Source organism: Caretta caretta, chromosome 1 (genome assembly GCF_965140235.1).
Source record: "Caretta caretta isolate rCarCar2 chromosome 1, rCarCar1.hap1, whole genome shotgun sequence".
NCBI classification, from domain to species: domain Eukaryota; kingdom Metazoa; phylum Chordata; order Testudines; family Cheloniidae; genus Caretta; species Caretta caretta.
Window position 1 is genome coordinate 79,338,962 of NC_134206.1, and position 23,300 is coordinate 79,362,261.

The 23,300-nt window shown below is 40.0% G+C and overlaps 1 protein-coding gene and 1 pseudogene across 9 annotated transcripts in view; both read right to left on the reverse strand.

The window, feature by feature from the left end:
- Positions 1 to 12,366: 12,366 nt before the first annotated feature.
- KLF12 (KLF transcription factor 12) overlaps positions 12,367 to 23,300 on the reverse strand; it is a 370,886-nt gene continuing 359,952 nt past the window's right edge. For all 9 annotated transcript variants that reach the window (XM_048852274.2, XM_048852249.2, XM_075129024.1 and 6 more), the window contains one exon: positions 12,367 to 16,669. In XM_048852274.2, the coding sequence (XP_048708231.1) occupies positions 16,488 to 16,669 (182 nt within the window). In that variant the 3' untranslated portion in view covers positions 12,367 to 16,487. The remainder of the gene's footprint in view (positions 16,670 to 23,300) is intronic.
- LOC125644759 (calmodulin-like) lies at positions 21,926 to 22,260 on the reverse strand (annotated as a pseudogene).

The following is a 23,300-nucleotide window of genomic DNA, read 5'->3' on the forward strand; positions in this document are numbered from 1 at the left end:
CTGGAGAGCGGCAGCCAGGCAGGGGCGGGTGGAGGACACTGAGCTTTTATATGCACCATGCAGGTTCCCAGGTGGCTGAGGAGGCAGTAACTGCTATTCAGCTTCCCAGGCTCATCAGTAATCTCCCTGGGAAGTCCAAGGGACCTGGGAAGCTGAACAGTGGATCTCACATCTTCAGCTGCCTGGGAACCTGGATGGCACAGAAATAATAAGCTAAGACTTCTGACGGAAGCCCACTACCAGCAGGGAGGGGAAGAAAATGGGGCCACCATGTTCCAGCCATCTGGTGGAGGGTTGGCAGCAGCGGCGCTGGGAAGGCTTAACTTCTCCTGGCCTATTATACCCACTGCCCATGGTGCCCAAGTTCCATATTAGTTTTAAAGCTGTGGTCAAAAACAGAAAGAGAAAAGAAATGGCAAAGAGAGGCATCATTTTTATTATTGACTCTTTGGTGCTGTTTCTAAGGCTGCCAGAGAAGTGGAGAGAAGACAACAGCAAAGATAGAAAATACAGTTCCAGTCTTTGCTTTTGCCCCCATTTGCAGTCTCACCACTGAGAAAACATAGGCAGAGCACATGGTCTTATCAGCCACTTTGAGACATGGCAAACTTGTATCAGCACTCGGCAGATTAGGACATTACTTTTAGCTGCCTTCTTTTGGTCACAGGCTCACAGCAGTGTTGCAAAATATACAAGCCAGACTCTTATTAAACAGAAGGCAAAAGGAGAGAGACAGGAAAGAAAAGAAATAAGGCAGTGAAGGAACAGAACACTCAAAGAGGGGGTGAGTGACAAAGTCTTACATCCCAGGTAGTGGTTGGTATTCAGCTGGATCCAGTGGAGGAGATGATGTCATCTGCGTCCCTCTCTTGTTCTGGTCTGGTGAGGATCTCTCAGCATCACAACAATAAGGGCCCCATGATGTTACGAGGTCCTAAGAGATGGTGGGGGTGGCAGCCATGACAGTGAAGCTTGCTCCTTCCTCTTCTTTTAGTCTGCCAGTGACCACTTGTCTCTGTAGACCTTTCTTTTAAGGCTTCCAGAAGGGAGTGATAGGTGGAATTCTCTCATTGTTTTGTCCACCAATTAGGCTTAGTCACCGACATACTAATTTTGGTTCATTGATTGAACCACCCACTGCCGCAGTTCACCGTTCCAGGCCAATGGGGGCTGCGGGAAGCGGCGCGGGCCGAGAGATGTGCTGGCCACCGCTTCCCACAGCCCCCATTGGCCTGGAACAGCAAACTGTGGCCAGTGGGAGCTGCAATTGGCCGAACCTGCAGATGCTTCAGATAAACAAACCATCCCGGCTCGCCAGTGGATTTCCCTGATGGGCCACGTGCCAAAGGTTGCCGATCCCTTTTATAGGTTATTGTGACATTTAATGAACTTTCACTCACTTTTTACAAGTAAGCTTACAATTAGGATAAATTTGTTGGCCCTAATTATTACAACAGTTCCCAACTGGTAAATTTACTTACAATTAGATTTTTCCCTAAAACATCAATGTAGCAACTCCAGCCCCCATTTTACTGTTTATTAATTGATTTTAATATGAAGTAACAGTGTCCGAGTTGCATTCATCTTTCAAAAATGTTTTGTAGATGATGGAAACTCAAGAAATCAGACTTTCCTCATTTGCGAACTAAATGGCAAAACCAAATTTTGAGCCCCTGGCTCCCATTGTACCTTTCTTGTAGTTGCAGTACTGCCTTTGGATAAATGGCAGATTTCAGATTTACACGTAGTGTGGTACAAGACTGAGCATTTTGTTTGGGGAGTGGCCAAAGCTGGAGGCCAGAAACTTGTATCTCATATACACGTGCAATGCCCCATGTATTTTGTTTAACTAAAACAAAGGTACTAAGGCTTTGATTTGCAGACATCAAATAAAACTAAAAACAGAGCAGTTTTAGAGAAAGAAAACAGCTGGCTCCCTACATTGCTGACTATTAGGGCTTGTCTACACTTGAAATGCTACAGCTGCGCTACTGTAGTGCTTCAGTGTAGACACTACCTTAAACTGATGGGAGTGGTCCTCCTGTTGCTGTAGATAATCTACCTCCAATGATTTTCTAGGTGCCTAAAAGTTAGGTGTAGTGAGATTGAACATCCCTATGCCTCAGTTCCTTTGTGAATTTAGCCCAAAGTGATTTGTCCAAGTGGGATTCATAAAAGTGAAATCAATGGGAGTTAGGTATCTAAGTACCTTGGTGGGATTCACAAAGGTGAAGTCAATTGGAGGACCTAAGTATCTGAGTGAGGATCACAAAGTTATTTAGGCACCTAACTTCCATTGATTTCAATGGGGAGTTAGACACCAAAACATCTTTGTGAATCCCACCGGGCCAAGCTCACACAGAAGTCTGTGGTGGAGAAGAGAATTGAACCTAGTTTGCAACTTAGCCACTGGACAATCATTCCTCTCAAAGGTCAAGCAGCAAGTCTGAAGCTGGAAACGTATGCCATTTCTCAGCTCCAGACATGCGATGATTTAGTGCGAGGACTGTACCAATGGCCCTTACTGACGCAGACAGCATGCAGCTTGATATTTCTGAGCTGCATGGGACTCCAGGTGCCTATGACATAGAACCATATAGACTCGTAGGATGGAAGAAACCTCAAGAGGTCCAGTCCCCTGCACTGGTGACAGGACATGGTTCTCATTTTGCAATGTAATGGTGTATTTTATGAAAACTTTCCTCAGAAAGAGGAAAATTAAGACAGAAAAGACAAGAAATCATTTTAACTCTTAGATTGCCCTATAGTTGTGCAATCTATAGCCTGCAAAATGACATCTGAATGCCCCAACTCACATAATTAGAGCCCTGCACAAATATAAAATGTGTATCTGCATCCGACCTATGATCCGCAGACATGGTACATGGATATGAAGGAGATATTCACAATTTGCAGGACTCTGCACATAACCCGTTTATCCTCCTCTTCCTTTCAGATAAAGGGGGCACAATGGCAACAGCATTCCCCCACTGTGCAATGGGACTGTGCATTACAAAGTAAAAGGTGGTTTATCCTCCACCAGCACACTATTTACAACATATTAAACATGGGCAAAGATGGGGAGAAATTGAGTTATCCACCTATCCTCCTCTGGTTCCAGCTCCAGTCACAGGGAGCAGTGATGTTTGCAACAGAGTGCATGGGAGTGGGGCACACTAAGCAGGGATCAGTGGTTGTATGGGACCCTGCATGAAAAACAGCGGCAATATAAGGTAAGTGAACATTAGAATTGGGCTGAAATGTCCTTTAATCTGTTTTTTTGGGAGGGGGTGGGGGGGGCAGCACTCAGCTCTCAACCATTTTATAAAGTGATGTTAAAAATATCATATGCTAATTACATTTAAGGGCGCCTCCACAAAATAGTGTTCAACCATCCCAAGACCCCAGTGTGGTATTGGAACCCAAAATTACAATTTACTTGCCGTGAAGGAAGCATCAAATAATTTGAGAGTAAGTTTTCTAAGCAAGGGTAACATTGGGTCTGACTTCCTAACAAATGAGATCCATCCACCTCAATAGGTTCTGCAGTGCTCAGCACCTCTTAGAGTCAGGCCCATTGCCTGACCCAGTATTTTTAATGTACATAATTGACAGTAAGCAGAGAGAGAGAGAACAACAAATTAGTATCGGACAGAGCTCAGTCTGTGTCTAAAATGTGGCCTGTCCCAAATTAAGGGGAACAATCCCGGTTCCTAGCATCTAAGTACTGGGCTGGCCTCTGGCTATCTTTTCACAGGGATGGGTGTAAAAGGAACTTCTCCTACCAGGCCAAGGAATAGCTATGGAGCAGTTCCACAGGCTATATCAGCCCAATGGCTGATGTCTCCTTCTGTGACTCCACCGTGTTCCCTCCATGAGGTAGAGGTAAGAGTGGAGGATGTGCTGCTGATGGATCCTCTGGCCTGACCTTTGTAGGTATGAGGTGAGTCCTGAGCACTCCTTGCAGAGGTACCCTGGCCTCTCAACCAGGGAACTCTCTGTTGCTGCAGGGCTGAGGTCTGGATTTGCCTCAGTTAGAATAAACCAATATAAGAACCGCTGTAGGATATTTAACGCTGTCTAGTGGAAGAGGCTGTTAATGCTGGTGTGGAAGGTTAACGTTGTTCCGGTTCAAAACACAGCACACCCAATGGATTGATTTTTCCATAGTAGCACATATGAGCTTATGTTCTTCAATGTGCATTTTAGGGATGCGGTGTAATTTCTACAGTAACTTTTAGGGTTGACATATTTCACCAAAACCTTGTCTCCTAGTGACATGGGTTGCCAGGGGGGAAAAGAGCACACTTCTTTGGAGATGCAAATCTCCTATTTGTCACTTGAGACAAAGTATTTCAGAAAATACAACACATACACAGCCTGTCAACCAGTGGCAGAGGCCACTTGTCAACTGTTGCATACATCCATTAAACTGAACATGACACATTTATGAACTGGTTGATCAAGAGCTAGATGGAAACATAATGACTCCTTCCATTCAGTGTAGGAGAATCCCATACCCACATAGCATTTATGAGAAACACATAGTGCAGATGACAATAAATGTTACAAGAGGAAATGCCTTTAATTGATAAGAAACGGAGCAGATGACAAGTCACAAAAGCCCCCAGTGAGCTTCACAGAAGTAGATGTACCTGATTATAAAGATTAAACATGAAACCTATGTTTAGCAGAGATTTGTAGAGCTTTGCAAATACCTTGGTTTCACTATTTGCATTTGTATCCATTTCTGCACTTTATTGTTAGTTTCTCTCTGTTAACATTTTGTACAGACACAGAAACATACACAATAAAAAATCACCCCAGAAAAAGGTGGTTATTTGAAATGTTTTACAGGGGATTTTATATATCAGTCTCCCCAGGGACCCAGAAAGGTAACTAAGAAAGGGCACAGTAAAGCCACATATGGGGCTATGCAAAATTTAGAAACAAAAACATGAAGGATCAAAAACATTGATGTATTTGAGCTTATTGGCCAAATCTGGTTACTCATTACTTTGTAAGTGGCAGCCCTGACTATTGTGGGCTGGATATCCATGCTAAGACAAATATGTGAGACAATAAATGCCTTTGTTAGTCTGCCTCAAGAGCAAGGATAGGGGTTACTGCTTCAATCCAGGGCCTTCTAGGCCTCTCGGGGAAAGTATCCAACAGGAGAATCCATGGTCAGCAATTGAGTGGGTAAAAGCTTTAAGTGATGGAAGCCACGCAGACTAACGGCTTAAGCAGGGGAATGGAGGCCCAGAAATTTTAGGTTTAATTTCCAGCTTTACTGTTGTCTCTTTGTGTCAAGTTAAGACCACTCACACTTCTGTTCATTGTCTTTATTTCTTCAAATATAAAATGGGTAAAATACCTGACGCGGGTGTTCTGAGGGTTGGTTAACAAGGGAAAAAATGATTTTCCAGTGCAGAGCCTGAGTATCTGGACAATACACTGGGAATTCCACCGTGGGTGGGGGAGGAATCCTACCTATCAAGGAGCAGTGCACTCTGTGGCTCTAACTTCCTAGCTTTGTGGGGGGACAAAGGCTCGTAGATATGCAGAGAGGTAGATGTAGTAACCCTGCTCTATTACCTCCCAGACCGCTACCACTTGCTCCACAGCAACAGTGCATTGGGAGAGCATGCACCCTGGCTCCGTTTTCTCAAATCTACCCTGTACAATGGAACCAGACCACACATCCACAAATACAGGCTTGAGTGAACAGACCTCTAGTTGTGATGTGTAATGAATCACAAGGATGCTGCCTTTCGAATCTATCGTCAGATAACAAACGGCTCACAGTTTCTGATTAAGTTTCTATATGATCAAAGATGATGGTGGCTGCTAGTGCATGTTGCTGATCACTTTGCAGGAATATACTAATTAGTATAAACAGACGCAGCACTTCAAATAACACGTTGAGCCAAAAAAACAAAAGGGAAAAGTAGATGACAATTAGCCTATTGTTCATGCAAATGGAAGAAATAACTTCAGAATCAGACAATAGGTCAAGAGAGTGTATTGTGTAGGCGTTCATTGGAGAACAGACTAAACAGGAAGTGATGTATTTTATACTTATAGCTCTGTTGGGAGAGAAAGATATTAAATCCAGGCAGAGCACTAAAAGGGAACAAACAATATATTGTGTGGGAGACAACAGTAATAACTTTGAGCAGGGGGAGATACAGGACTATATGGTTCAAAATACATCAGTGGTTTAAGAGACTGTAATTATATTTTACTGGGTATGGCTTTGGTTTATGCACATTTTTTGATAAAGCCCAGAGGTCTCCAAATCTAAAGCACATTGTTTATTTGTTTCTGTGCCTTAATCATGTAAAGCTCTGGTTTCAATTAGAAAAATAATTATACCAGTTAAAAGTGAACAAATGGAAATGTGAAGGAAAGGGAAACGTTCATATTTAGGAACAAATTTCACCAAAGAATACTGAGTCCAGTTCAAGTCTCTGTCCTGTATTCACAATCATCCTTGGGACTGGCCCAAATTGCCGTAGAACTTGCCTGTCCCTTGTGATCATGATCTCCCAGTGTTCCACTGGAACCATGGAAAAGCCAGGCACTAGAGAGAGAGACTCATGAGTCCAGGAGACAGAACTTTCTCAGGGCCGGGCCCTGGACTATGGAATGATGCTGAAACCCACCAATTTCTAAACTAAATACAAAACCTAATTTTTTTGACTTACCACAGCTTTCCTTCAAGAATTGATTCTCTTTCCCCCACTCATGTCTGTGCACCCCTCTCCCCATACACACAATGCATCCATTCACATAGATACCTGTCACACACACACACCTTTATTCAAAGAAACTATAAATCAGTCTATAAGCTATTTCCTCTATAGGCTAGAAGGGGAGAGACAGAGAGAGAGATAGAGAGAGACTGATATATTTGCATTTTTAAATACTTAGTAGGCACTCAGATACCATACAGTAGTGGTAACCCAGGAATAGATAGAAGATATTACGCTAACCTTTTTAAAGAAAAGTATTCAACTTGTTTTCATAGAATCATAGCATATCAGGGTTGGAAGGGACCTCAGAAGGTCATCTAGTCCAACCCCCTGCTCAAAGCAGAACCAATCCCCAATTTTTGCCCTGATCCCTAAATGGCCCCCTCAAGGATTGAACTCAGAACCCTGGGTTTTAGCAGGCCAAGGCTCAAACCACTGAGCTATCCCTCCCCACCCCAAGAACATTACTGGAAATGTGTGGAAAATTTGGCCTTAAATAATCATATTTAAGCAAATTATTTTTATCATCCTAGGACTTTCCCATTTATATCAGAGTGCTACTCTGATTTGCCCCCGCATGTTACATAGATGCAAACATGTCTATACTTTGTATGGTAGGTTTTAGAGAAGCAAATAAAATCCATTTCTTAACAAATCTATTAAAAATCACTATATGTTTACAGAAAAGATTTTTATAACAAAGGTTTAATTTAAAAAGTGAATAACTGTATTTCAGAAGATCTGAGTCACCCATAGTAAGAATTAGGGGGTTTGTTCTATACAAAATGCTTTATTTAACCTTCATGCCTCCATTCAGATAATTATACAAATGCATACATTTAAAGGTTTAAACTCTATTTCAGTTCACAGCTCAATTCATAGGAAAGTTGAATACAGAAAAGCAATGCACCAACAGAATATGTCTGAGACACCATTAAAAACAATAACACTTCTTCATTTAAATCTTTGAGAATAGACTGGAATAGTCATCCTCTGACAGAATTTCATGAGGGGACTCCCTTTACATTATCATAGGGCAAAAATCACCATTTTACAGTAAGAGGAAAAAAGCTCTGAGTATATTTACAGTACATACACTATACATAAATACAAGAACAACACTTACATAATATTAATAAACTTATAACATAGGTGTTGCCTAAACACTACATAGTATATAAATGCAGAGGAAGCTATTGGGAAATTAAATCTTTAGATGATTTTTTTTAAAGAAATATTTTTCAGTTAAAACCCTTTGAAAAGAAAGCAAAAGAAAGATTTAATACATCTGCTTGCTAGCACTGGTAATTTTAATTCTTTTCAGTACAGGACTTTCTATGGACACACTTATCTCTGTCGGGTTATGGACTAGTGACCCTTTCACATCATATTCTAGGAAAGAGAATCAGATACTGTATGTACTATTCCACTGCTGTGAAGCTTCAGTCCCGAATCTGTAGTTTTGTAAATTAGGGATGTTTTTGTATTTTTACACAAGAGGATCACATACAAACAATTACTGGCACTTACAAAAATAATGACCTAACTGAAGGGAAAAATATGGGGCCAAATTCAACCCTGGCCTCAATGTTACACCTAATATCATGGTGGAATTTGCTCCATCCATGTTTGGCTTGGCCAAGAATGATATTTTTTATTATTCTTTTGTTTCTTCACAAACACAGCTGACAGAACACTTCAAGTTAATATTATTTTTTACCTCACATGTAGATAGTGTCTCAAATCTTCAGTCACTTTGAGAGATTGTGTGTGTGTGTGTGTGTGTGTGTGTGTGTGTGTGGAGGGTGGTGGTGGGGTGTGTTGAAGACCTGATGTCTGAAGTTTAATCAATTTAGCCATTTATAACTGTGTATGTTCTCTTGTGGATGCAAATGGAAGATATAATTTTTCAGGAACAGACAACAGGTAAAGAGAATGTGTTGTGTGGGTGTTCGTTGGAGAGCTTACACTAAACAAGAAGTGAATTTATACTTACAGAACTATTGGGAGAGAAAGAAGTTGTCTTTAAAAGTATATATATATGGCAATTAGAAATGGGCTTGAATCAGAACCAAAGATACAACCTAGTCTGAATTTTGGACAAGTTCAGACACAATCGAAAGACCTGTTTCTTTGATAAGGCCAACCTCAAATCTGACAGGCATGGATTTAGAGAATGTTGGTACCTAAATCTGGTTCCAAACTGCATGGCTCAGGTCTTTATCTCAATACAGTCCATAAAAATCACATCACATACCAGTGTGATGCAATGCTGAACACTATGTATGTTTGTAAATGTATTTTAAACATACAAAGATATATCTCATGAAACAAATCAATGTGTCCAACAATACACAAAGATCAAGCATTTTTACAGTCACTAGTATTTCAGCTTGCTAAATTTTTTTGACAGACTAAACTCTGGAAAACATTGAAGATCATGAATTCACACAACAGTGCCCCAGAGAATCCCTACCAGTAGGAGCTCAATCTTGTATTCTTATAGTAGCCAGAATTCCCACTGAATTTTTGCCTGTGCTGAGGAGCAAGAGTGTGTCCATAATATCCTACAATGATGCTACAAGGCTAATATAGTTTATTTCATAATCCAACATCAATGAAAACAACAACTATTACAGAGATATGCTGGCCATCAGTTCAACTAAAAGCACGTATGTGTGTGTGTGTACTGCAGAATGAAGCAAGAAGAACTGCACATTTTTGCATAATGAAAACTATACTGCCTTTCTTATGAATGGCCAACTGACACATACTGCTGCAGCAAACCAATACCCCTAAAGGAGTTTTCTCTGGGGGCCAGTTTCCAGCAGTGTTCCATCAGGAAACACACACACACACACACACAAAAACAAAACAGGAGCCATTCAGCCTTCTGTTGACATATTCTGTGATGCTCTACTACCATCCCCAGTGTGCCCTGAGATCTTTTATGTGCTTAATGTCTGGACATTAAATTCAGGATGACACAGAGTAAATATGTGCATGTCCTGATGTGATTATATCCACTAACGGCTGATATGATTTAAAAAACATGTGTTACTAAACTAGTGGTACTGAAACATGTTTAACTGACACGCACGAATGTCTGCAGTAGTTTTTGCACACATAGGCCCATATTTTCAAAAGCAGTATCTACATTTGCACCTGCTGTTTTTCTCTGAACAACTATTTTTGCGTACACAGAATCCTGCCTCAGTTTGCGCAAATCAAGCAGATGATATAGCATTCAAACAGCACACACAAATGTGGATTTTTGCATACACAAAATGTAGTATGGACAAAACTGCAGTTACAAATTGAGAAGCTATTTTTAAAATATGCTCTGCATTGTATTCTTTAAGCATAGAAGGCAATGTTCTTCAGTTTAAATTCTAATCTTCAGGAGGTTCGTTTTAAGAAGCAGAAAAAGCCTGAGAAATGACACCACTGAGATATTTTAAAAGTCCATTAGTGCATCAATTAATCAACTTTCTGTCAGAAACGTATAAGATTATATGTAAAAAGAGAGACAGCGTGAAAAAGCCCTGGTTGTCATGGCTGGCCATTTTCTATAATAAAATCAATTCGTTTATTAATGTAATTGTCAAGGACAGTTGATTAGTAAGATCATTTAACATAAAAAACTCTCTCTAGAGCATTTAAAAAATATCTGCAAATGTTATTTAAATATGCTCCAGGCTCCCATCTGCTTATCACAAAATGTAAAAAAGGGAGTGACCCATTCTTTGCTGACTGTTAAACTATTTCAGCAAGTTCCCTGGTGATTCTAAATTTTTCATAAAAGGGTTATTACACAAGAGGTCAAAAAAGGAGAGAGAAGTAATGTGTGAAATCTAAGTTTCAAGAGTTGAAAGCCGATGGAGAGGATTTTCAAAGGAATTTCCATTGAAAAACAATGCATTGCATTATTCTTCTAGAAATAGTTGCTAGGGTTAGACTGGTTTTATTGCTGTTTTCTGGATTATTTCATTTGGCAATACCGTGGATGCCCAGATGATTCTCAAGCAAATTGGACATAAATGAACCCCCAAAACAGTGCTGTGCAATGACCTCCACCTATAATTTAGACTAGGTGTGTGTGTCTCTGATTCACCTGTAAATTAGAATCCATTTCCTTCCTGCAGACTTGTGAAAAGACCAGACCAGAGAAGGAAGATAAAAGCTCTAGCACATCATCTCAGTAAATGAAGAAACAAATGGCACTTTGTGTTTGTTTCTGTGTTGCATCATTGTAGTCCAAGTGTAATTTTATTTTTGTTTTATTGACAACAGGCTCCTAGTTATTGCTGTGTAAAAGTATAAGAACATCCCATCAGTTCTAATATTCATGAACAGGCACTTTCAGTTTCTGTTTCATGTCTGTAAATGGACTTTGGGTGGTCCTTGTTACAAGCATATGTACACTAGAAATGTCATAATCTTCCTATAGCGCTTCATCTTGACATGCAACTGTACCTAAAAGACTAAATTCCCTGGAATCAGCAAAGAGTTGACCATCTGTTTTAGATGTGCAGTATTTCATTCAAAATGCATTTTTGTAGGGGAAGATAAGCACAACAAATACATTAAATGATAGTCTGTTGCTACTGTATCTTTCGTCCATTTTAGTGACTAGAAAAAAAGCACCAATGCAGTTGCTCTTGTTTTTTGTTTGTTTTTCACCTTGTTCAGACGAAGGCATGTTGAGTTTGGACTTTTTCAGCTTCCAAGGACTCAAAATGGCTTAATTGCCTCTAACACTGTTGGCAATAAACCAAGACAAATGGCCACTCCATTTTTGCACAGACTGAACATGCTCTGACAAAGTGTAACAATTTAGTTCCTATACTATAACTGTGTGTACGTTTTACAAGGCATATCTGAGCAGGTTTTATTTTTATTTTTTGTGATGAAAACTAAAAGTTTTTTTTAAACATACTTCATTTAAACTATTTACAACCTGTGTAAAATTGTAAGTTTGAAAATACTTTTCGACTATCACATATATTACAGAATATTTAAACTGTTACAAGTACAGTAAAATACCTTGATTCTATTATTTTTAAAGATGCAGTATCCTTATAGTTAGGTTTCATACTAAAAACTGAATTGCTACTGAAATTGATTAGGATTTTACATATTTAAAAGTACCAATGGGCATGACTTGCTAAGCATACATTGCACAGTTACTGTTACTCTGTAATGAAACTGTGAAAATATAGCAGTTTTGAAATTTCTTTATGTACATCTTCAGTTATAAAACACAGGCAAAGGCATAATACAGTAATACAAGCTGGTTTCTTAATAAGGTGAAGGTATTTTCTTTTACAGTACGATACATTTCCAATTCTTCATCTGGTTTTGAAATCATGGTTAAAATCTGTGTTTCCGATTACATATGTGATGAGGTATGTGAACCTGTGAGTGTTTGTATGCAGGTGTGGATGTGTGCGTGTATTGGGGCAGAGAGGACATGTTGAATGCTCTCAATTTTGGAATGCTGTAGAAGATGCACTTTACCTCACTGACCTCTTTAAAAAAAAGATTTTAATGGTGGTAAACTCATTTCCATATTGAGGCAGCCACCCTCTATAAAGCAGAAAGAGAATTTTTCCATTAAAGAACATTTATTATCAGAAGATACATTTATCAATGACAACCTGGGGTACTTTTTCTATGCAGTTAATGGAAAATGAGACGTGTGGTTGTTATTATTCCATTATTATTTCTGGGGTGTTGCCCAGCTATTTGTCCATTCTCTGCATAGTGAATTTACCCCAAATACCGATATTACTGATGTCATTTTTAACACTGTTAATTTCATTATACATTATTTCAGCAAACAATTTCACACGCACCTTGTTTAAACCTATTTTACTTTTAATGGTGCTAAGTATAAGAAAGTGGAGAATAAGGAATACTGCATCTTCATGACCTTTATAAACTGCCATTGCAATGAGCTGATTTCAAAGTGCTGGATCGTACAGGTGTTTAAAAAAAGTAATGAAAATGTAAAGTTTAAAAAATCCTGTATCAAAGAGAACACTTGTTCAATATGTTTTCAGATACTATTGATGACTGGGCTTTAAGGTCCAGACCAAAAGCAGCCTTTTAAAATCACTTGGAGCGTAGCACTTTGTAGCATAGGTGCACATGCAAGCTGTAACGCATACAGTGTACTTCCTGTCTACTATTTATTCACACTGAGGAGGATAAAAATTTGCTCTTATTGCAAGAATGGGATGGTTCACATTTGTGTTTTACAACTGCATGTGTACAGATCTAGTGTGTTGTGCAAAGATGACACCAGATATTGCTGCATGCTGTTTATATTGTAAGCCATTCAAGTTGCACATTTGCAACAGAACTTGGCATTTTAGAGGAAATTATAATAGGGAATATCAGACTTTACATGAATGCAAAAGATTGGAGGTAGCTCTGAACCAAAACCTTTGGTTTGAGAACATCGTTGGAGTCAGAGGAAGTTCAGGTCTGGATCTGAACATTGTGGGTTGCCGACATTCTCTCTTCAAAGATAACTTCTCTTAAATCATTTCAGACCAAGAACAGAAGCATTAAAAATGGTCTCACTAAACATATTGAGCCAAATTCTGTGTGCTCAAATACACATGTGAAGCTCCCCATTAATTTCAATGGGCGCCTACAAACCCCAAAAGACGACATAGCTGATTGGAGAGGTTGTCTGGATAGAATAGCAATATGAAAGCTCTTTCACACACACATGTTTTATTTTAATCTTCCTAACTGGAGAATGCGTCAAGAGGGATTGTTTAAAAACTCCAGTATTTGATACTTCTGTCTCTGGACCTGTTTCTGATGTCCCTTACGCTAGCTTTACGCTGGTGTAACTCCACTGAATTTAATGGCTTTACCCATTTCACATTGCTCTAATCCACAGTACAACCAGGCCCTTTCTGTTATCTGCTGCAGTGTTTTTAATATGTAAATGAATAGGTAATCAGATGAGAGAAATGCTGACATCCCTTACTGCTGTTCCTGAAAACTACCCAGATTGGTTTATCAATCTCCTTCTGGACAATAAACTTTGTTTTCTAAAGACAAACTAGCTCCAAAAAAAAAAAAAAAGAAAGAAAAGAAAAAAAAAAGAAGAGACACCACATTATTTGCTGAAGGGAATTTTTCTGTGCACCAGTAAAGACCAGCCAAAAAAAAATTCTGGTTCCTTATGTTTAATTACTGCTACTTGAGTAATTGCTGATTGTGCATTAAAGGAAATCTCATACATTGACTTATGCTTGAACCCTGTTCCTAAGTTTTTAGAAGGAGTGATATATTTAAGAGGACACTGAAGTTAATATAGGTGGGTCCAAAATGTAACCTACAGACAATGCTAATGATATCTCACATACACTGAAAAATCAATCCTTTATATGAGGGATGCAACACTGGTAGTAAAATCTCAGCTGTATAGTCAGGAGACCCCATGACAACCCACCCACCTATTGTGTGCTCTAGGTTTGTTTCAGCCTGTTACACTGTCCCTTTCACTCTCAATGCTGGGGTCTCCAGTGCTGGTTACGAGAAGGCTAGATATTGAAATTTTATTTTTTATTTGGATGACGTACCTGATCATGAGAATAGGACAGGAAACGAGACATGGAAGAGGCAAGCTCATGAAGTGACCACAAAGACTTTTTTTTGGTGCTGCTCTTTTAGTTGGGGAGCTGGAGTTAAACACTCTTGAAGCCCTTATTTGGGAGAGCTGATCAATTGTTCAGTATCAGGAGAACATTTACAAATATATTTAGGGATGATCAAAGTTTGGGCCTGTCAATCTTTATACAGTTATTCTTCAATTATTTGCACTTGTTTTAGTGTTTCCAGTTATGCCTTCCTCAGCTATTGGTTGAACTTTTCTTAAAGATTGTTTTGATTTAAGAAGCCCTGTAGCATAATAATTGTTATTTCAGGAATCAGAAGTTAATTCAGACTGGTCAAACATCACGGCATCAAGTGGCATCATGAATTTATTTGTGCCGTTCCTGGAACCAAATGTTCATAATTAAATGTACTGCAGAAGATGTTATGTGTCTTTTGTCTTTTATGTGTTATGTATCTTTTTGTCTCTAAACTATAAACGTCTCAACAAACACAACATCTCACCAAGCCTCTTTGTCACTTTGACCTGAATAACAGATCCTCACGAAGAAGAAAAAAAACCTGTTCTGTTTTAAAGAACAATTGCTTGCTAAGAGTTCCTCCTCTCTTTACCATGTAATTTAATTAATACAAATTGGTTCACAATTATAGGGCTGCATGGGAATGATAAACAATTTGCTTTCATGTAAACTAAGGAGGTTTGGGTGGAACCTGCAGTGGCAACCTCTGGATCCCTGTGAAGGGCTATTTATAGCATACTGGAGGGTTGACTAATGTCTCCTTATCCTGTATTTCCAAGTGAGGAAACTAGCACCCTGTTGATCATCTCTTTTAGAGAACATCTCTTCTACTTTATTAACCCATTAACAGTGGGGGTTTCCTATCACCCTCACCTATCTCACCTTTCCAGCCACAAAATAACTATTACATTTGATGGGAATGAAAATATTTAACTGTGGTACCTAGCAGGTCAACAAACATCGGAAAGAATAGTTTAAGCTGTCAACATAACACAAAAAATCCAATGTGCTATTTCTTTACGACCACCTTAGTTGGTACAAAGATTGGGTTTTGGAAGTCCTCAATATGTTTTTGTCTGGAAAGCCATTTCATTCATTATTGCTTTCATCTGTTCGAGATTTGGCTGTTTCTTTTCTGCTTTTCCTCACTAGCAGTGGTACATTCAATTCCATTTCATGGACGGTCACGCCACTAACCTTGGTGCAAGTGGATATAAGATTTGTTTCACTGTTTCCTTGTAATCAAATACATGGATGTAGAAGGGGAGGATGCCTGGGTGACAAAAAACTGCACTTTGAGAACAGGGCAGTAGCTTGTAGATGGGGTCTTTCTATACAAACTGTTCTAAACAAATCCACAGCAGAGCACAGATGCTTATACTGTACTTCAGCTGAAATGCTGCTACCCCATTTCGTTTTACAGACTTCAACAACAAAAAAATCTAAGAAAAAGAAAAGGTTACATGTCCTTTAGGTCATAATGACAAACTGTGGTGAAATAGTAAAACACCACCATCATTATTGCAAAAGTTTGCTTAAGTGCCCCTACACTTCAGATAGCGGAACCTCTCCAGCAAAATCTTCTCGCTGACGTTCATGCAGCTTGTTTGTAGCACAGATGAGGGATATTTTATATACTGATTAGACGGTATTCAAAAAAAAGGGGAGACAATGGAATACTAAAGGTCTAGAGGTCTTGTTCTTGTCATTGGTTTGTGTTATCTGATCATCAAAATAGCAATAATTGTCAAGAATAAAATGTCCAACAGCTGCGAACATGTACAGGCCATAAATGTTGTTAAAGGACACAGTATGGGAAATAATGCCCATTTTTGTAGCATTTAGGTTGCTATCACCCAGGTGAACATGATGACATTTTGGGGGATTGCCATGCTGGGGGGCTTTAACTTCAGATGGAAAGGAGAAGAGTGGCACTTCTTTTCCTGCTTTTTTGTGTGGACATCATGGAATGTCCTTTGTGTTAACACTGTAGAAGAGGATTCAGCCCTGCTGAATGCACGTAGTTAAGAGACCCAGCTCTTATATTCTGCTTGACAAGTAGCGTTTCTCACACCAGCATGTGCCTACGGCGGTGCAGCGCCAAGTGATCTGAACGGGAAAAGCTGCGGTCACAGTCTGCACACTTGAATGGCTTCACTCCTGTGTGCTTGCGATAGTGCCTTGTCAGTTCATCTGAGCGAGCAAACTTCCAGGTGCACCCTTCCCAGGTACATTTGTATGGTTTTTCTCCTAGGATAGACAAGAGAGAGAAAAACACACGTAGTGACTTTCTATTCAGTTGATCCCAGCCACTTCAAGCCCATGCGTCCCACTCCCATGACCTCTGGGCGGTCTAAGGAAAATTTTCAAAATTTGTACTTTCTGAATCTGTACCAAAAGACAAAATATTTTGGTCCAGATTTCGTTAGTCCTAGAGGAGTCACATGACCAAGAGAATCAACCGGATTAAGGCAACAGCACTCTGAGGACAGAGCTTTGTGCAAGCACTGCCATTATAACAGTGCAATCCTTTTAGCCTGCACTTCCTCAGTCCACGTCTGCTCTCAAAATAGCAGACTCTCCTCAGTTTCCATTCAAAGGCAGACTGCTAAAGGGAAGTCTCTCGTTAGAAAGGCTCCATCATTTTTACAAACCACACAACAGAACATTTACTAGCACATTATAAAGTCTATAAAAATAAAATATATTTCTCAAAAGAAACAGAAAAAGAGCAACCAGCGAGGCTCCTTCCATGTTCTTGTTCAGTTAGGGTGAATTCAATGAGATCCGAGTGAGACCAATTCTGAATGCTCTGGAAAATGTTGTACTTAAAAAAGTAAAGTTGCACTGCATAATACAGGTTCTATATAAGTCAATACAATACCAGCAGAATAATTCAAAACAACCCTATTTTATTCATTTACAAATTATTAATTTTGTTATGCAAACCCATTTCTATTCCTCTTATAGGCCACAAAGTTAGGTAATTTCATCACCACCCCAGCACTCTGTGGTGACATGTTAACTGCTCTTGGGTATCTCCCATATTCAGCAGTCTAGTGTGCATCAAAAACTGATAAAGAAATCCATCTTGGGTGGTTTTGTACACATAAATGTGTGCTTTAAGGAACTCCACTGGCAAATTGAATTAGAATTTTGAAACTCATCAGATATGCTGTGGTTGCAGTTGCTAAATCAGCCAGCCACAAGCAGTGTTATGAGGAAAAAAGCATCTCTACCTCAATGATTTCTTTATTAGAAACCATCTGCCACTCTTGTTCTGGTTCATATTTAGGCTCCCTGGAATCCTGAGCAAAATGAGTAGCAAAATACTACTTCAATTACATAAAACAGTGACAGAACGCTTACCTTGGCCCCCTACACCACCTCCCTGCAGGTGTCTCTCCAAAAGTCAACAAACACTTGCTGAGCACATTATAATTTCAAAGGAAAAATCTCACTGATTTCCCAGTTTAGAATATTGTTGCCATGTTTTAGAGGGATAAGACCTGAAACCTCTAGATGAAATGGCAGCATGTGACTTTATAAAGAATTCATATGCTGCACACATATATACGTATAGCAGTAGCAACATTTGAGCTAATTAGAGTTTACCTATTGCAAACCATCTAGGATATACTATACCTATATGCCAGCTAACACACGACAATTTCACTGCTTCTGACGTCTGATGGTGAACTAAAACAATTACTGCAAAGACAATCCAGTATTCTGCGTTTTGACTTGGTTACAATACATAGCTGGAAGCAACAATGAGGATACGAACTTTGTCAATCTAATTCTGTGATCCTCCATTGCATGCAAAATGCTGAATATTTACTGTCTTCTGGATGTCCATGGCATCTGGCTCTGGAAATTCTGCACCAAAACGAGGTGTATGAGCATGAGCTAAATGGCAGATGGCTGGCTACTTGTTCTTGCCAATGACAAAGTGCTACAAAACGTATTCAGATTTGCCACGGAATTCTCTTAAACCCCCTTACCACAAACAGTTGGTGTGGAATGCTGTACAAATGTACAATATTCCATCTGACTTGGCAGATCTATACCAATGATTTCCTCGTGTCATATGAATGATTTCTAACTACAGCATGTGTCACTCCATCACTGTGCCCCCATCCTCAACACATTGTACATCTCTTTTCATTCAGACTAACTGAAACAGACCTTTTTGGTTCCCGTGGTAGTAGAGGCTTCCAAGGCAAAGTGGGGATACAGTAGTCTAAGTGCAGTACATTAAGCCAGAGTGTGGGTGATTTTCTGAATCATATCCAGATTACCTGAAGCTCCTGAGAGCTCTGTAAGACTCAGGGCCTTCCCCCATCACAGCCTCCCTCCCACAAAAAGGCCCCAATGTCTCTTGACTTGGACGAAGGAGGAAGGCCGGGGAAGTGGCTTCTGCCCCAACTAGGAAGGAGACATACCAGAGACAAGTAGTGAACCACTCCAACTGGGGCATTCCCTAAGGTGACAACCCTGCAGGTAAGAAGTATGTGGAAGATGTGGAAGGAGGTGGGTCTGTGGCACTGAGCTGGAGTACTCCGGCTGCAGCAGCCTGTCTTCCTTCCCGTTAAATTCGGCCTGCTCAGCCCTGGAAAAACAGGTACTGGGAATGAGCCTGGAATCACCCCGTTCCTCTTTGACTAACTGTGGGTAGGAATGGAAGAAAAAAGAGAGGATAGGAAAAGGAGGAAGAAACCTGAGCCACAGAGGGTATGTTGGTGCAACCCTGTGAATCAATGGAGTTTAAAAAAAACAATGAAGCTGCAAAATTTTTCCCCTACTGGGCTGGGATGACCTGGCCCCTAATGTCCTGTTCCACCTTCGGGCTTCCTGGTTTTTGTATTGAAATCTGATAGGTAAGAAAATATGAGCAAAAGTAAGGCACCTCAATGAGAGTGCACTTTTAGTCCTAGAGAAGTGGCTGGTGGAGTTCTGCAGCATGACTACTATCGTGCAATGTATGGTTTAAATGGATTAGGCAGGACTGAAAAAGGACCATTGTGGGAGAAGAAGCCTCTAGTCAGTAATGTCAATTTTCTTGTCCAAAATAACTCTACTATTGTTTGGAAAGGTTAATTATGTTTAATAAGTTGCGGGTATGACTCAAATCCAAAATGGAACTAGTCATTTCTACTTTCTATTAATAACACAAATATTTTTAATATCTGTCCAAAACATCCCTTGCCCTAGCCCAGATGCTACCCTTCCAAGTATCTTAATTATTGTTATTAAATGATTTATCTCCCCACCCATCTTACTCTCAGAGCAAAGCACTTCAGAACATACTTAACGTTAAGCACATGCTTAAGTCCCACTGACTTCATGTTAAGCATGTACTGAATAAGGACCACAATGCTCAATCAATTAGCCAAAATCTAGCTTTTACCTTTTCACAACCTATCTCCTATGCTCAGCTATTTCCCAGCCCCCGGAATTCCTAAACAATCACTTTCCTCCCATCTAACCTGACCACGTCCATAAGATCAATCACCTAAGGAAAGTGCTCCCCCACTCTCCCCATTCACAGACACTCAGATACCCTAAAATAGCTATTTCATGAAATTCTGTGAACAGGGGAGAGCCCCTGGCATCAAAAGGGATCTCTTTGTCATACGGACTCTCCCCTGCAATACTGATGTGATTTTCTACTGAAGCTTTTCCCAGGAACAGGGATTGCTGTCAAATGTTTCAATTCCCCTGTAGACAATTATGGAATAAACTGCCTTTGGGGAAATTTCTTTCTACCCTCAGGCAGTTAGTGGTTGGCTTATGTCCTGTAAAAAGAGGTTTTATGTATTTTAATTGTGACTGTTCTAATAATCCATATGAATTTATATATATTAGGGCTGTCAATTGATCGCCTGTGATTAACTGAAAACAAAATAAACGTGTTAATTTTTTTAGCACATTAATCGCATACCTCTGGGTGGGGAGGGAGGCATCAGCGGCAAGGGGGCTGAAGCTCCAGCCCAGAGTTCCAAAGGTGGTGGTGTTGGTGGAGGGGACATTGAAGTCCCAGCCCAGAGCTCCGTGGGCAGCCTGAAGCCCCAGCATGCAGCTCCAGAGGCAGCAGGGAGGCTGAAGCCCAAAGCCCAGAGCTCCATGGGCAGCAGGGGGCCTGAAGTCCTAGCTCTGGAGGTGGTAGGAGGAGTGAAGCCCCAGCCCGGAGTGCCATGAGGAGCTGAAGACCCAGCCCAGAGCTCTGTGGGAAGCAGGGGGACTGAAGCCCCAACAGCTTTGTAGGTGGTAGGAGGGCTGAAACCCCAGCCTGGAGTGCCGCGGGCGGTGTGGGGGCTGAAGACTGGAGGCTGGTGCCCTGTGGGAGGCTGAAACCCCGAGCAAGTCTGAAGCCCAGAGCCCCCAGCCCCGAGCTTATATTTGAAAATACAGAAAATGTCAAAAATATTTAAGTAAATGGCATTCTATTATTATTTAACAATGAGATTAAAACTGTGATTAATCAAAATTAATTTTTAAATCACTTGACAGCCCTAATATATCAATTTCCTGTGCTTTTTGAATCAATGATAAACTGCGTCAATGAGTTCTACAGAGTAATTCCATTGTGGGGGGGAAAAGTCCCAATTTTCAATTTAAACATGTTGCCTTTCAGTGTCATTGGATTTCCTTTGTTCTTATATGATAAGAAAGGATAAGCCAGGATTCCTGGATGGACTTCTCTATCCTATTCATCGTTTTATACACTGGTGTCATGTCCTGTCTTATTTGCCTCACTACACTAAACAGCCCCAATTTTTTCAATCTCTTGTTGCATGGAAATCTTCCCATGCTTCTCATCCTTTTCACCTTTCTTCTGTGGACCCTTCTTACAACAGTAGTCATAATTTTGAAAGACTGATGATAGTGTACATTTTAAAAATTAGACTGAATGCACTAGAAAATATGCTGTAGGGAATAATATGAATTGGCAATAAGATGGGCTGCATCACCTAGGTCTTTTCCACCTCTAACTTTTATGATTTGTGAAATAGCCAAATGATAAAATTCTGTTTTTGATAAGAAAAAAATACATAATCAAAACACCTGAAAATTGAGTCTGATTTGAAAGAGAAGAGTTTTAAAACAGGGGACTAAATGCTGCCCTCTTATACCCACGTAACCTAACTGGCTTGAGTAGAGTTGCACAGATTTAACTGAGGCCTAAATTTACCCCAGAGAACATAATCTGTTGTGTAGAATAATGCAACTGAAGTAGGTCTACAACCAATTTACCTCAGAAGTAGTGGCAGAATCTCCACATGCCCAGCCCCACTAAACTAGAGCAATCGCTTGGAATATTTATGCCGTTCTTACTCAGGCAGTACTTTAACTGCTATGAGTGGGAGTATTCCCTGAGTAAGGACCTAAGGATCTAGGCCCTAGAAAGTTAAAAAAAAACCCAGACAAACATGGACCTAGGTCCTACAAACATGCATATCCGTAACATTGCTGATCTATATATGCATGTTCTATATGATGTATTCACTTTGCTGTCATCATTTGTACAAATTGTTCGTCATTTACTTGACCATCATCATCTATGTCCGCTTCCCTAATTATCTCATCATCTGCTAGCTTCTCTCCAAAATTTGTCATCACATGATGAAGTTTTGCAGCGGTAATATAAGCATTGACATCCTTATCAAACACACAGAATGCTTCTCTAATGTCTTCTTCACACGCTGTATCTTTCATTTTTCTTGCCTTCGTTGCCAGAAATTTTGGAACATCAATTGTTGCATTGCCATCAGGGCATCTAATTCAAGGATCATATCCTGTAATTCAGCTTCTGTTGGGTTTTGACCAAATGACCACATCACTGCCACCAATTCCTTTGCTGTTATAGCACTATTGCCATTTTTGTCAAATAGTGAAAAGGCTTCTTTGAATGCTCAATCTGCTCTTCTGTCAGTTGATCAGCAAGCCCACAGGCCTCAGCTGAGACAGCATCAAACATACGACTGCAGGAAGATTCCTCTTGGGAATGGTGAGAAGGGGCCAAACGCAGGATTGTTTCCCCTGGCTTACTCATGTGAATAAAGTTACACGTGTGTAAGTGTTTGCAGGATCGGGGCCATATTGAAAATCCATGGCAAAGGCTTACAATTACTTCTCACTGTTTAGGAAGTTATTGCTGCAGTGTAATTGTAACAAAATGCCCAGTGTGGAGTACCTGTGTCATCCAGCAGCAGTGCTTATATCACCATCAAATTAATTCCGAAAGGGAGAGTACAGTCCCACCACACCCACACTGACACAGCAGTTGGGCTGGGATTCACAAATTGACAGTGACAACAGATGACTAAGTTTGGGAGTGACCCCAACAAATGTAAAGTGTTTGAACAGTTCAAGAATCTCTTTACAACAAAATGGCCATTGTAGAATTTGCTGCCTTAGGCACTCCCAGAGGAAGACAACAGATTGTAGAAGCAGTATAAAGGCAAAAAAATGACATTGTTTAAGTTTTATTCAAATTAATTTTAAACAGTAGCGTCAAAAAGTTTTGAATTTTTAATGAAAAGCAACAACACTTAAAGCATTTTCCCTCTTCAAAGTGCTTTATAAACCTATTTTTAAAAATGATTATTGCTTTACAATAATCAGGCTTCATCACAGACCGGGGAGGTCAGTATTATTAAGTGAGTGAGTATTATCTTTATTTTGCAGATAAGGAAACTGAGGCAGAGAGTGACTTTCTCAAGGCCCCAGAAAGAGTGAATGGTAGAATTAAACTTACAGATCTCAGATTCTGATTCCCTGTGCTCAGATCTTCACTCACTTACTCACTTTGATAAGGATTGGTAAGATCTAGGGTACCAATCTAGGGTAAGTGTCTGGTATCCTGCGACTGGAAGCA